Source organism: Salvia splendens, chromosome 7 (assembly GCF_004379255.2).
Source record: "Salvia splendens isolate huo1 chromosome 7, SspV2, whole genome shotgun sequence".
Taxonomy (NCBI): Eukaryota; Viridiplantae; Streptophyta; class Magnoliopsida; order Lamiales; family Lamiaceae; genus Salvia; species Salvia splendens.
The window spans coordinates 29766317-29780827 of NC_056038.1; the positions used below are offsets into that span (position 1 = coordinate 29766317).

The following is a 14511-nucleotide window of genomic DNA, read 5'->3' on the forward strand; positions in this document are numbered from 1 at the left end:
AGAAGCCCGGGACCCTCTTACTCGTGTAGTAGTAGTGATGGGGTACGAACTAAACAAGCCCAACAGCAGTGACGGCCCATCAGCCCAAAGCCCAAGGAAGAGTATGAGTTCGGCATTACCAAAGAGTTCGGAGGAGTTCGGCATTACCAAAGAGTTCGGCCTCAGCCTACAGCTCGGTAAAAGCCAACCAATCAAGCTCTGCTCTCAGGTCGGCATCAAGCTCTACTCTCAGATCGGCAACCAAAGCAGTTCGGTCTCAGTATTCGACCGAACAAGGAGTTAGTGGACCCATGCAGGATTTCCACAACTTCCAACACACCCACTACCACGTGGCGTCAACTCAGGCCACGATCTTAGGCCATGACCTACACGACCTCCACGACCTAGAGTGATGATGTAAGCCACGATCTTAGTTCAATGTATAAATAGAACTTAGATCTGATAGAAAAGAGTTAGAATCTCTCTAGAGAAATAATCATATAGCAAGTCTGTGTTGTAAGCTGTAATTCGCAGATCAAGCAATACAAACCTGCCCCCATTTCTCCCCGTGGACGTAGATTTACCTCAGTAAATCGAACCACGTAAAATTCTCTGTGTCGTAATTTATTTTTACGAGCATTTATCATCATCAAAAATTCGCGGAATCATCACTGGCGCCGTCTGTGGGAACCAGAGAACCAAATTTGTGATAAAGCGAATTTTTGACCATTTTTTCAACCCAAAAAATGCATACCAGATCGCAGAGTACCCGTATTCCTGCCCGTGAGAACCAGGAGGAAGCCAATCCATCCCATAGGTCTGGAAAACAGCCTAGGGATAAATCCACCACCAGTTCTCATGGCGAAGGAACAAGCCGCTCCAAAAGCCGTCACACCGAGTCTTCCCAGCAGCCCGATTTGAACGGGGCTGTCAAGCTGTTTTTGGCTGAAAAGCAGGAGGAATTCTTAACCTTCCTGCAGAGAAGCCAAAAGCAGCCGGAGGCGAAAACGGCGGATTCTCCCTCTCCCTCCATACGAGACAGTCACTACCGCAGTAGTATCATGTCTTCCAGAAGAAAGAATCCTCGGTACCGGAATCACAGGAGAACTCCATCTCCTCCATACCGAAGAAATGTCGGGTTCGCCATGTACGGAGCATGGAGGACTCCGTTCTCGGACGATATTACCCGAACTCCCCTTCCACAGAACTACCGAACTCCGTCGATAACCTATGACGGACTCGTGGATCCTCATGACTTCCTGGGACGCTATCAGTATAATATGGCGAACCAAGGTCTCAATGAGGTCCATATGTGCAAGCTGTTCCCCGAGCTGCTCATCGGGAACGCCAGAAGGTGGTTCGACAGCCTTCCTCAAGGCAGCATTAGATCCTACCGAGATCTGATGGATGCTTTCCACAGGAGGTTCTTTCAGAAAGCGGAAGCCCGAAATACTTCGGCTCAGCTGCTTTCTATACGTCAAGGTCGCGACGAAAAGATCAGCGACTTCCTGACGAGATTCCATAAGGAATGCCTACAGGTAGATAATCTCAATGATCTACTTGTCATTTCGGCATTCCAAAATGGAATCCTGCCCGGAGCTCTCTACAGAAAGCTCGTGGAGTGCGGTCCGCAAACAGCTCAAGAGATGTGGGACATTGCGGACAAGTTTTCTCGTGCCGATGAGGCAGACCGTCGAAAACGGTCTTTAGACAGCTCATCTAGAGAAGACAAAAAGAAGCCCGGTCATAGCGATCAGAGGCATCCTCGCCGAACACCTTCTCCACTAAAGGAGAGATAGCGGTCATCCGAGGTGATCGAAAAAGAGCAAGTGTGTTCGCAGATTGCGCTTAAAAGTGCCGAGCAATCAGTTCGGCACCATCAAGCATAGCAATCACAGCAGCCGGAATCAGAGGCCGGCGAAATGACCGAAGTCACACCGGAGCCGAACTCGATGGTGTACGGCACTGAAGCCGTGATTCCGGTTGAGATCGGCATATCCAGTCCCCGAACTCAATTTCTCCTCAGAAATGAATGGTGACGGACTAAGAGCCGAACTACATCTGGCCGAAGAAAGAAGAGAATTGGCCTGCATAAAAGCAGCCAAGTACAAGGAGCAAGTAGCCCGGTATTATAACCAAAGGGTGAAAAAGCTGCAATTTCAAGTGGGAGATCTCATCTTGAGAAACAACGAAGTAAGCCGAGCAGAAAAGCTGGGCGAACTCGAACCCACATGGGAAGTTCCATATCGGGTGTCAGAAGTCCTCGGCAAAGGGTCTTACAAATTGACTCACGTGTCAAGAGCACAAGTACCCCGAACATGGTACGTTTCCAACCTCAAAAAGTTCCATTTGTAAGAGACAGTCCGGTCAATGTGCTTTCTTTGGTTTGCTTGGTTTTTGTTCGTCTCTATGTGCTTTTTATTTGTCTATATGCCTTGTCTATGTGCGTGTCGTCTCTTACAAATGTTACTGAGGTATCTTGTTCTTCGAAGGCTGATCCCCTTCTTAGAACATATACAAGCCCACGATTGTGTGTCAAAGCTTCTAAAGAGGATACAAGACCACAATTCAGCTTAAACAAGCAGTTCGTCCGAAACGAGCTGCAACAAGCCAACGATTGTGCGTCAAAGCTTCTAAAGAGGATACAAGACCACAATTCAGCTTAAACAAGCAGTTCGTCTGAAACGAGCTGCAACAAGCCAACGATTGTGCGTCAAAGCTTCTAAAGAGGATACAAGACCTCAATTCAGCTTAAACAAGCAGTTCGTCTGAAACGAGCTGCAACAAGCCCACGATTGTGTGTCAAAGCTTCTAAAGAGGATACAAGACCACAATTCTGCTTAAGAATCAAGCACTTCGTCTGAAACGAACTGCAACAAAAGTCCGATTCTCGCGATAAAACTTGCCTGAATTAGGACAAGGGAAAGTCCAATCCACGCGATAAAACTCGCCGAATTAGGACGACCAAGTTCGGTCAAAGCAGTTTACCTCATAAGACAGAGGACGACCATGTCTAGTCAAAGAGGTTTACTGCATAAGACCACTTCGGTTAACTGGGAAAGTCCGATCCACGCGATAAAACTCGCCGAATTAGGACAAGGGAAAGTTCGATCCCGGCGACAAAAATCGCCAAATTAGAACACAGACCAAAGACGAGTCCGGTCAAAGATGTTTATTTCATCAGACCAAAGACGAGTCCGGTCAAAGATGTTTATTTCATCAGACCAAAGACGAGTCCGGTCAAAGATGTTTATTTCATCAGACCAAAGACGAGTCCGGATCAAAGATGTTTATTTCATCAGACCAAAGACGAGTCCGGTCAAAGATGTTTATTTCATCAGACCAAAGACAAGTCCGGTCAAAGAAGTTTACTTCATAAGACCGAGGACAAGTACGATGAAATTTTTTCGCTAAGCTGTAAATACACAGTGTTAGAAGCGAAAACAAAAACAAAATTTCATTTTCAAATCTTGTTCGGCACACAACTCCGCTACCCTACAAAATGGCGTTACGCTATTACAAAGGACTATTCTACTGTCCAGGGTTGCTGAAGTTAAGCCACCTATCTGCAAAATCCTCTGGAAGCCGATTTCGGTTGTTCCGAGCAGATGAAGAATAAGCAGGTCGACGAGATGCTATCCTCGACCCAACGCCTCTTCCCCGAGCTCGAGAAGTCCTAACACCTCGGCGATGAAGAGTCTCTGCAATAAGCATCTGCTGATCTTGCTCGCTCATAGTCACAACTCCTCGGCGAATTTCAGTCCGTCCCTGTCTTGACGATTCCGGTTGCTCCTGAGCCCGTTCTCGTCTTGACGTTTCCGGCTGTTCCGGAGTTCGTTGTTGGCTGGGAGTAGGATTTTGAACAAGGGAACCAGAGGTTTGATCTGGAGTGCGAGCATCTGTTGGCGCGATATGCCGAAGGAATCTTTCTATGGAGGGGCGCCGAGAAAGAACAATGTTGTACCGAGAAGCCCAGCGCCGCAATGATGTCACGACTTGTTGGCAAGCCGAGCTCTCCAGCGCATTGTTCCTCCGGAGTACATTATATTCCTCCCACAGTTCGTCAACTCGACTCTGAGCATCTGATATGGTCATTCCCCCGCGCACACGGATGTAATCCTCGTACGCAGTCCTCTCAGCAATGGTCGTATTCAGCTCGGCCTCCAGATCATTCTTATCGGACTCTAAGTCCTTATTATCGGCCTCCAGCTTCACTAAACGAGCCAGAAGCTCGTCATTCTTCGTCTGATCGGCTATAGCTCTTTTCTCAGCTTCGTCTAAAGCCGAAGAGTACAGCCGTTTCCAGTGAAGTATCTCCAGCTCCTTGAGAGTTAAGAATACAAAGCAGCTACGTCAGTTCGGCATTTCAGCTTACCGAGCAGGTAGTAAACCACAACAGGAGTAAGAGAGTACGAAAGGCTAAACGAAGACACAAGAGCAGAAAGAAGAATTTTTTCATTCATAAGAAAAAAAATTTTTCTATACAAGGAGGGCTTCAAGGCCATTTTACATAAAGGAAGAAACTAAACTAAGAGAAGGGAGACGAAATCATACTTCGCTAGCTTCGTCTCCGCCTTCTCGGTGAGGTTCAGCTTCCTTCTCCTTATCTGCTTCAGCTTCAGCCTCTGCCTCCTTGCTCTCCCCAGCCTGCTCGGCGCCACCGTAGCCGATCTGCTGCGCCTCCTGATCGGCTTCCTTCTCCGGATGCCCGGCTCGCTCGACTTCGGCCTCCCGCTCCAGCGGCTCGGCCTCACCCTCTCCGTTGTAAGTCGAAGCGGGTGAAACGGGTCCCACGGAGGCAAAGATAGCCTCCAGGTTCTCGTCCCGATCAGCTCGACAACTCCGGACTCGGTCTGCAGAAAGCAGGACCGAAGATGAAGCGAGCTCCTCAAGGAGCGGCAGATTCTGAAGCCGAGCTGCTATCTCTCGGCTGTACAGAGGCAGTACGACATCGGCCCCCTGCTCGCCCTTATCGGCAATTAGCCTTACCAGACTACCGACAAAAGCCGAGAACTGGCTACTCAAAAAGAGTTTCTCCGTGTAAACACGGAGAGCCTCCCCCTGGGCAACCACGGCGGCAGCATCACTCCGTTTCGTCTGCTCTCGCTGGATGACGAGCTGGTTTTTGGCAAACTGAGCTTCATCCTGGGCCGAAATCCTAGCAGCTCTGGCTTTCTCAAAGTTTGCCTCGGCCTGCTCGGCCCGGTGACAAGCAGCCGCCAATTTCCTCTGCATCTCAGCATAGTCGTTGGACGCTTTGGAGAGTTCGACGGCGACGAGCTTGGAGAGCATATCGTTCCTCTGAAAATGGACAAGGAAAAAAAGTCAACAGAGGGCACCAAAAATACAGGACAGAAGCCAAGCCAAAGAATCAAGAAGACAATTCACCTCGGCGAAGTCCGTGGGCCATAAAAATGGCTCACAGATATGCTCCGAAGGAGGCGCCAAGACCACATCTTTCTCTGGCGCTCTCGGGGGCTTCTGGGTCCTCCCCTTCCTACTTGCCGAAGTCGACTCCGGCTTCTTTGGACCCGAAGAGGTCTTTTGCCTCTTCGGATTCTTCTCGGCATCAGGCGCCGAGCTGGTAGCCTTCTCTTTCTCCGGCTCCTCAAGCTCGGAGGACTTTCGGATAGCCTTATTCAGCATGAACACTGCCAAAAAGCAAGAAAACAAGGTTAGTTTTCTTCGTTAAAGCAGTAGAGCATAAAGATAAAGAGAAATCCTCACCCTCGGCCTCTTCGTCCGAAGACGAGATATTGAACACGAGGTCGCCCTTGACGAGCTCAGTTTCCGAATACTGTTTCCTAATCATAGGAATCTTATTGAGCTCGCCCTCGAGCTCGGCCAACGGTTCTAACCGAGGATGGGGAATCACGGACTTCGGCCTTCTCCAAGGAAAGCCCGGAGCCGAAGTCCTATTATAAAAAAAGAAACGGTTTTGCCATTTCGGCCACTTGGTTCGGCAGAAGGCCCTAAAAGGCTGTAAGGGGATCAAGTAGAACCAAGATCCCTTCCTTTTAAACTGGAAAAAATTAAGGATTGCCCTCAGAGACAGATCCTTATCTAGCCTACGCAGTTCGGCAGCAAAAGCCGATAAGTGCCTCCAAGAGTTCGGAGTCACCTGACCTAAAGGGAGTTGAAAAAAATCAAGAAGCTCTACAAAAGGTGGGGGAAGAGGAAAACGAAGCCCGCATTCTAAGCAGGCTTCGTAAACGGTGGCATAACCCTCCGGCGGGTCGTTAGCCCTATGATCATCGTCGGGAACCACCGCCTTCCCCCCAGGTAAAAAATATTTCTCGTGAAGGGATATCACAGTATCCTTACTCAAGATACTGTGAAAATACTCTACGGTCTTCTCCCCGGATTCTTTCCGGCTAGAAGACCCCTTATCCCCTTTCCTACCGCTACCCGACACCGAAGAAGAAGAAGAAGACATTTTTCTTACTTTTTGAAAGTGAAGAAAGTCTGAAGAAGCTCTTGAAAGCGGAAGAAAATTTCTCGAGAAAGAGAGAGTATAGAAGACGCAACAGCAAAGGTGTTCAAATGAGGAAGAAAGAGCATATTTATCAGATTCGGCGAAGATTTCAAAATCGTCGCACCGTTTCGAATCCCACCTTTTCAGGATTCAACGGCCGGATTTTACTGTCGCATTTAATGCAGTCACATGCAAGGCACGTCCCCTGACGTCAGCCTCCCCCGTACCTTTATCCAGAATGCCGAAGTGACTCGCTTCGCCGAAGTGATTCACTTCGTCTTTCGGGGGGGGGTAGTGATGGGGTACGAACTAAACAAGCCCAACAGCAGTGACGGCCCATCAGCCCAAAGCCCAAGGAAGAGTATGAGTTCGGCATTACCAAAGAGTTCGGAGGAGTTCGGCATTACCAAAGAGTTCGGCCTCAGCCTACAGCTCGGTAAAAGCCAACCAATCAAGCTCTGCTCTCAGGTCGGCATCAAGCTCTACTCTCAGATCGGCAACCAAAGCAGTTCGGTCTCAGTATTCGACCGAACAAGGAGTTAGTGGACCCATGCAGGATTTCCACAACTTCCAACACACCCACTACCACGTGGCGTCAACTCAGGCCACGATCTTAGGCCATGACCTACACGACCTCCACGACCTAGAGTGATGATGTAAGCCACGATCTTAGTTCAATGTATAAATAGAACTTAGATCTGATAGAAAAGAGTTAGAATCTCTCTAGAGAAATAATCATATAGCAAGTCTGTGTTGTAAGCTGTAATTCGCAGATCAAGCAATACAAACCTGCCCCCATTTCTCCCCGTGGACGTAGATTTACCTCAGTAAATCGAACCACGTAAAATTCTCTGTGTCGTAATTTATTTTTACGAGCATTTATCATCATCAAAAATTCGCGGAATCATCCTTACCCTCGTATGCTTTAAAAAACATATGCTACTTGCTTAATCATTAAAATTTAGCCTTATCCTAATTGATTCCTGAACCTTCGAGCCTCCACATGGCATTGGCGGAGTGGGGTGATTAATCTCAAAAATATAAGAGGAAGTGAGAAAAAGTTTAGTGGCACATTATGTTTTTGCACTATAAGTACTCTCCGTCCCAACTTAATTGTCACTCTTTTACATTTCGGTCCGTCCCAATTTAATTGTCACACTCCATTTTTACCATAAATGATAAGTATGTCACACATTCCACTAACTCATTTCACTCACATTTTATTATAAAACAAATATAAAAAAGTGGGTCTCACATTCCATTAACTTTTTCAACCAATTTTTCTTTATATTTCTTAAAACTTGTGCCCACTATAAAAGTGACAATTAAGTTGCGACGGAGGGAGTATTATATTAAAAAACGCGATTGTACGTTAGTCTGTTCGCCATTGCAATATTTATATTTAAGCTGTTGCATTCGTTTGCTAATAAATATTTGATCAGTTTGAAGTAAACGCATTAACTATATTTTACAATCTTTTTTTATTATATTTGAAGTTAAATAAATTTGATTTTTGTTTAGATGGTGCATTTTAGTGTGCTGTGATGAGGCAATATTCTGCAACAGTTTTTGGTAGCATGGAACGTTAGAGTCAATGCAATTAGCTTATGAGTGGACTATTTATCAGGGATAAGAACCAAAAAAGTACTCCTTCCATCCCATTTAATGAAGATACTCCCTCCGTCCCCAACAATGAGATCGGCACAGGTTTTAATAAATAAGGGAAAAAGTAAGAGAGAGATAAAGAATAGTGGAAATAATGTTGGTGGAGAGTAGATTCACATTATTGTGATGGTATAAGTTATTAATAGTAATGGTATAAGTTATAAATAAAATGGTGTGTAGGAGTAATAAGTTATTTAACGTTTTTAAAATTAGAAAGTTCATATTTTTCAAGGACGGACAAAAAAAAATAGTTCATACTTTTTGGGGACAGAGGGAGTAGTTTTTACCCCTTTTAAGAAAATAATAGTAGTATTACATATTAGTTAAATAGAAAGGGAATAAAATAAATAAAGAGATAAAATAATAAAAGAAAGAAAGTAGATAATTAAAAGAGAATACAATAGAAGAAAGAATGTCATAAGAGAAATTAAAAAATACTCCTATGATTTTTATTAATAAAATACACGGCTCATTTAACTTAGATATCTAAAAAAGTGACCAAAAATGAACAAAATTATGCTATAAGGTGTAGTTATGAAATAACAATTCCCAATAATAAATTATTCTCTAAGGAATGAAAACAAATGCAAATAAAGATTGTACTATATTCTAGTAATTGGTCAATTCTAATTACATTAAATACTAATTTCTCAATTAAATTAAAATACAAAAAAGTAAAGGAAAAAATGTACTCCTAAAAATATAGAAAAAGGCAGATATTAAAAATAAGTATATATGTATCGCCCCGTGCTCAATTATTATCATATGCTACTTATTTGGATGAGATAGTGAACCTGGTCAGATTTCCTGCTTTCGGTACATTGGCTTCCACTCTTAGAAGCTCAATAAATGACTTTCCCGTGGACGTATCACCACATCTACCCATTATATATATATATATATATATATATATATATATATATAGGGTTTTGATCTATGCAAAACTAGATTTAAATACAGAAACGCAGAACAATATCATAATTAGGTCACTTTTAGGTCATAATTAGGTAATTTTTAGGTTATGCTAACAAAGCATGACCTAAAACGATCTTATCATGACATTAAACCCAAAAATTATAATATGACCTAAAATTGCTTAATTATGACCTTCCGTGTTTTTGGTTAATTATTGACCATTAGATCATCTAATCCTAGGGCCAAGATTTGGTCTGCATTTCTGGATTTAAACACATACTTATTTTGATCATCTCCCTATATATATATATATATATATATATGAAAATGATCAATACAAAACTTGATCTCAATACAAAATCCAGATCAAATCCTGACCATGAGATTTGACAATCCAATGGTCAATAATTAAACAAAAACACGGAGGGTCATTGTAAAACAGTTTTAGGTCATATTATAAACTTTGGGTTTGAGGTCATGTTAAGATCATTTCATGTCATCCTTACTATAATGACGTAAAAATAAGCTTACAATGACCTAAAAATGACTTTTGTATGTTTGGTTCTGCATTTTTGTATTAAGAATGGTTTTACATGGATCAAAACCCTATATATATATATATATATATATATATATATATATATATATATATATATATATATATAGGGGAACGTTATTCTCCTTTTCACATCTTAGATCCTTTTTCCTTCTTAATATTACGCGTTAGATCTAAGCCATCAACGGATCAGATTGATTCTATAAAACTGGTTCCGTGTTGCATTATAGAAGGTGGTTGTATGCATTACAGGGTTATTATTGACATTTGACGGAAAAGTAACTGCCACATTTTGGTATCTGCGAATAATGCACCACATGGTCACGAGTAATGCATATAATTGACTATATAATGCACAATATGTGAACTGCAATGCATACGAACAAGATGTGTTGTGTTATGATGTTTGACACACGTTTCTTGTTTCCCCTAAGGGTTTAATAAGCTTAGGGGCTAGGGTATAGTACGTAGACACGTATGTAATCTTCACATGGTAACGAGTAATGGATATAATTGACTATATAATGCACAATTTGTGAACTGCAATGCATACGAACAAGATGTGCTGTGTTATGATGTTTGACACACGTTTCTTGTTTCCCCTAAGGGTTTAATAAGCTTAGGGGCTAGGGTATAGTACGTACGCATTAATAACAAATTATAAAACGATACGAATAATTCATCAAATTGTCACGAGTAATGGATGTTATTAACTATATAATGCACAATATGTGAACTGCAATGCATACGAATAAGATGTACCATGTTATGATGTTTGACACACGTTTCTTGTTTCTCTAAGGGTTTAATAAGCTTTGGGGCTAGGGTATAGTACGTAGACATTACTAACAAATTGTGTTTATTGGAATATACGTATGTGCATTATTTGGTTTAGGTAGTGCATTATGTAGCTGTTAATTGTCATTATCTCAGTATATTATGCATTATTAGAGGTATTGTGTATATGGGTTAATCAACGGATTGAAGATTACATACGTGTATTTAGTAATGTCTACGTACTATACCCTAGCCCCTAAGCTTATTAAACCCTTAGGGGAAACAAGAAACGTGTGTCAAACATCATAACATGGTACATCTTATTCGTATGCATTGCAGTTCACATATTGTGCATTATATAGTTCATAACATCCATTACTCGTGACAATTTGGTGAATTATTCGTATCGTTTTATAATTTGTTATTAATGCGTACGTACTATACCCTAGCCCCTAAGCTTATTAAACCCTTAGGGGAAACAAGAAACGTGTGTCAAACATAATAACACAGCACATCTTGTTCGTATGCATTGCAGTTCACAAATTGTGCATTATATAGTCAATTATATGCATTACTCGTTACCATGTGAAGATTACATACATGTCTACGTACTATACTCTAGCCCATAAACTTATTAAACCCTTAGGGGAAACAAGAAACGTGTGTCAAACATCATAACACAGCACATCTTGTTCGTATGCATTGCAGTTCACATATTGTGCATTATATAGGCAATTATATGCATTACTCGTGACCATGTGGTGCATTATTCGTAGCGGTTTCCAGCCTAGATTAGATTACTATTGTACCCTCATAATGCACAAAATAGGACAAATAATGCAACACGGGTTTAATTACCCAATGTTGATCTTGACCGTCCATTTCTCTAATCTAATGGCTAATATTAAGAAGGAAAAAGGAGGAAATATAGGAAAAGGAAATGAATACATCCCTCTATATATATATATATATATATATGTAGGAAAATGATCCATACAAAACTTGATCTCAATACAAAATCCAGACCAAATCCTGACCATGAGATTTGACAATCCAATGGTCAATAATTAAACAAAAACACGGAGGGTCATTGTAAAGCAGTTTTAGGTCATATTATAAACTTTGGGTTTGAGGTCATGTTAAGATCATTTCATGTCATCCTTACTATAATGACGTAAAAATAAGCTTACAATGACCTAAAAATGACTTTTGTATGCTTGGTTCTACATTTTTGTATTAAGAATGGTTTTGCATAGATCAAAACCCTATATATATATATATATATATATATCGACAACATGTCTTCATCCTTACCATTAACTTACTCCATTGCTGTATCATAATCACCACATCTAGCTCATCATTCGCTATTAACATCTCTCTATAAAGGCTTAAACCAACCGCAAATTGTGGGAAATCAGAAGCTCGGAGATGGTGAATATTCCGGTGAGGTTCAAAAGGGTTGCGGCGGCCTTCGACGAGATGTCGAGAGATAGGTCGTTCGAGAGCAGCGGCAGCGAGCATTCGGCCGATTTGTCCGATCTCGTCAACTCCTTCTTTGAGAGGGAGATTAGGGAGCAGAGAATAATAGTAGGTGGAGATGGCGATGGAGGCGGAGATGATGAGATTGAGATCGATGAAGATGAATCCGGGAGTAACTCGCAGGACTCCAGAATTCATGATTCTTTGAGAAAAATATTTGATCTCGGCGACGGAAGAAGCATTTCAATTGCGGTGGAGAAGGCGTTGGAAGTTGTTGGCGATAATGATTCGTCGCTGGAATTCAAGCGGCGGCTAATGGCCCGGCTGCGGAGTAGTGGCTTTGATGCCGGTGAGTGTTTTTATTGACTTGTTGATGCCACTTGATTTTAGTATCATATCAATGTAGGTCCAATTTCATGCGAATTTATTCAATTCTTCATAGTATTATAATTGGCCAATGCTCCTACTTGATAATATAAAAATCAGAAGAGCATTTCATCTATAAAAACTTTTTCAAGAATTAATGATGCAATATAGTTTTACGTTTCCATTAAATTTCTCATTTTGTCATTTTGTATGTCCCAACAGATACTCTATTGACTCATTCCGTGATTTTCACCCATATTTCTCTAAAATAATTAGTAATACTAGTACTTCATAAAAAAGTGGAATCCAAATTTTTTTACTACTGTTATTCTAGTATAGTTTTATGCAATGTATAACATGAAAATGGAAAAACAGGCATTTGCAAATCCAAGTGGGAGAAGAGCGGAAGCAAGCCTTGGGGGAATTACGAGTACATAGACGTGAACGCTGGTGGCATCCGCTACGTTGTCGAAGTTTCATTGGCCGACAAGTTCATAATCGCGCGTCCAACAGCCGCCTACGCCGCAATGCTGGACGAATTTCCGGCGATCTTTGTGGGAAAACCTGAGGAGATGAAGCAATTGGTGAGACAAATGTCGAAGGCGATTAGGAAGTCATTAAAGAGCGTGGGGCTGAACGTGCCGCCGTGGAGGCGCCTGAGCTACATGCAGGCAAAGTGGTTTGGCTCGTATAAACGAACCACTAATGAAATTTCAAGGGCGGAGGCGTTCAAGGATTTGGGTGGGAAAAGATTGGTTGGTTTTGCGACTGCAGCGGCGCCGGATTTGTCTTTCTGCAGAAAGGATTTTGCAGCCAAACACGGCATTAGAGTTGGAAATTTGGCTGCGGTTTTGAACAATCATGAAATGCTGCTCTAAATTTTTCATGCAAAGCCTTGATAATTATTTATTGATTTAGCCTCTCATCATTTTGATTCAAGCAGTATCAGATTGTGTATTTTTTTTGGTAAAAATGTTGTTGAGATTGTATATACAAGTTACAAGGAAAAATCAATAAGAATCATGAAGATTTCATAGTTTGGATTCTATAAGAGGTGATTATTCATTGAGTGATTTGAGACACAGAGGGAGGGAGTATATGAATAAATGGATTCTATTAGTAGCACTTTGGTTTTACATTGAAATGGAAGGCGCCTGTGGACACCGTGAGCTCGGTGACTGATGGAAGGCGCCCCCTCCGATTCCACATACCTCCGCCTGAGTACTCGCCAATTTAGAAAATAAATTTTCATATTTGAAGTTACCATTTTTTAGACGAATTTAAGCTTTTTAGCATAAAATAAATTTAGAAAATAAATTTTCATATTTGAAGTTACTACAATAAACTAAAAATTCAATATATAAAAAAATCCCAACTTGACAACATGACTAATAATTTACATAGTACTACTATTGTTTTCACTCTCTTATCTACTTAATTCATTATTACTACTCCTAATTTTCTCTCTTCTACTCTCATTTCAAATGCCTTTTCCAATTGTCCTATTAAAAATAAATGTTTCTAAAAATGGAAACAATACTCTCTCTACTTTTTCTTCTCTCTTACTTTAGTCTCTCCACATTAATTCACAAAACAACAGTACTCCCTCCGTCCCATAGTAGATGGCATAGTTGAAGAATGACATGAGATTTTTGGAGATGTTGTATTGTGTTTTAGATGGAGAGAGAAAATAATATATTTATATTAATGTGAGATAGAACTTTTACCAAAAAAAGAAATGTGACATCTTTTGTGGGACAAACTAAAAAGGAAAGTGTGACAACTATTATGTGACGGAGGGAGTATATAAAATCTCGTGCCAAAGATCAAATGTTTCATATTTAATGGGATGGAGGAAGTATATTTTTAGGCACATACACGCAAAGGAGAGTGATCAATTGCTAACTCATCATTTAATTGCTAACTACAACTAATTTAAAACCATAAGATATGTAGAGATCTAGTGGTCTATAAATTGTCATGTGTAATTTAGCTTTATTATTATTTAAATTTAAAAAGATTAGAAAACTACCAAAACTAGGGTTTTAGATCAAAATGTCAATATAGTGTGTTAAACATATCAATAAGATTCATTGAATATGTTAACCCAATTTAGTATTGACATTTTATATGTGTATTATATAGACATAAAACTGTTACTTGAAAAATATGAAAATTAAAAAAAAAATCAAATTTTGACATCGGAACATATGCAAGTGATGTCTGGTTAGAATCCTTATAAAATTATCTTTAATTTGATATATGTTGTGTAAAAAAAATTGAGATAGTTATATTT

General features: G+C 41.0%; 1 protein-coding gene across 1 annotated transcript; it reads left to right on the plus strand.

Annotated features, from left to right (window-relative positions):
* The first annotated feature begins 11675 nt into the window (after nucleotides 1-11675).
* Nucleotides 11676-13210, plus strand: LOC121741149. The gene is made up of 2 exons (XM_042133848.1): nucleotides 11676-12198; nucleotides 12591-13210. Exons 1-2 carry the CDS (start codon nucleotides 11799-11801, stop codon nucleotides 13091-13093), a joined length of 903 nt encoding a protein of 300 aa, XP_041989782.1. The 5' UTR covers nucleotides 11676-11798; the 3' UTR covers nucleotides 13094-13210.
* Nucleotides 13211-14511: the final 1301 nt, after the last annotated feature.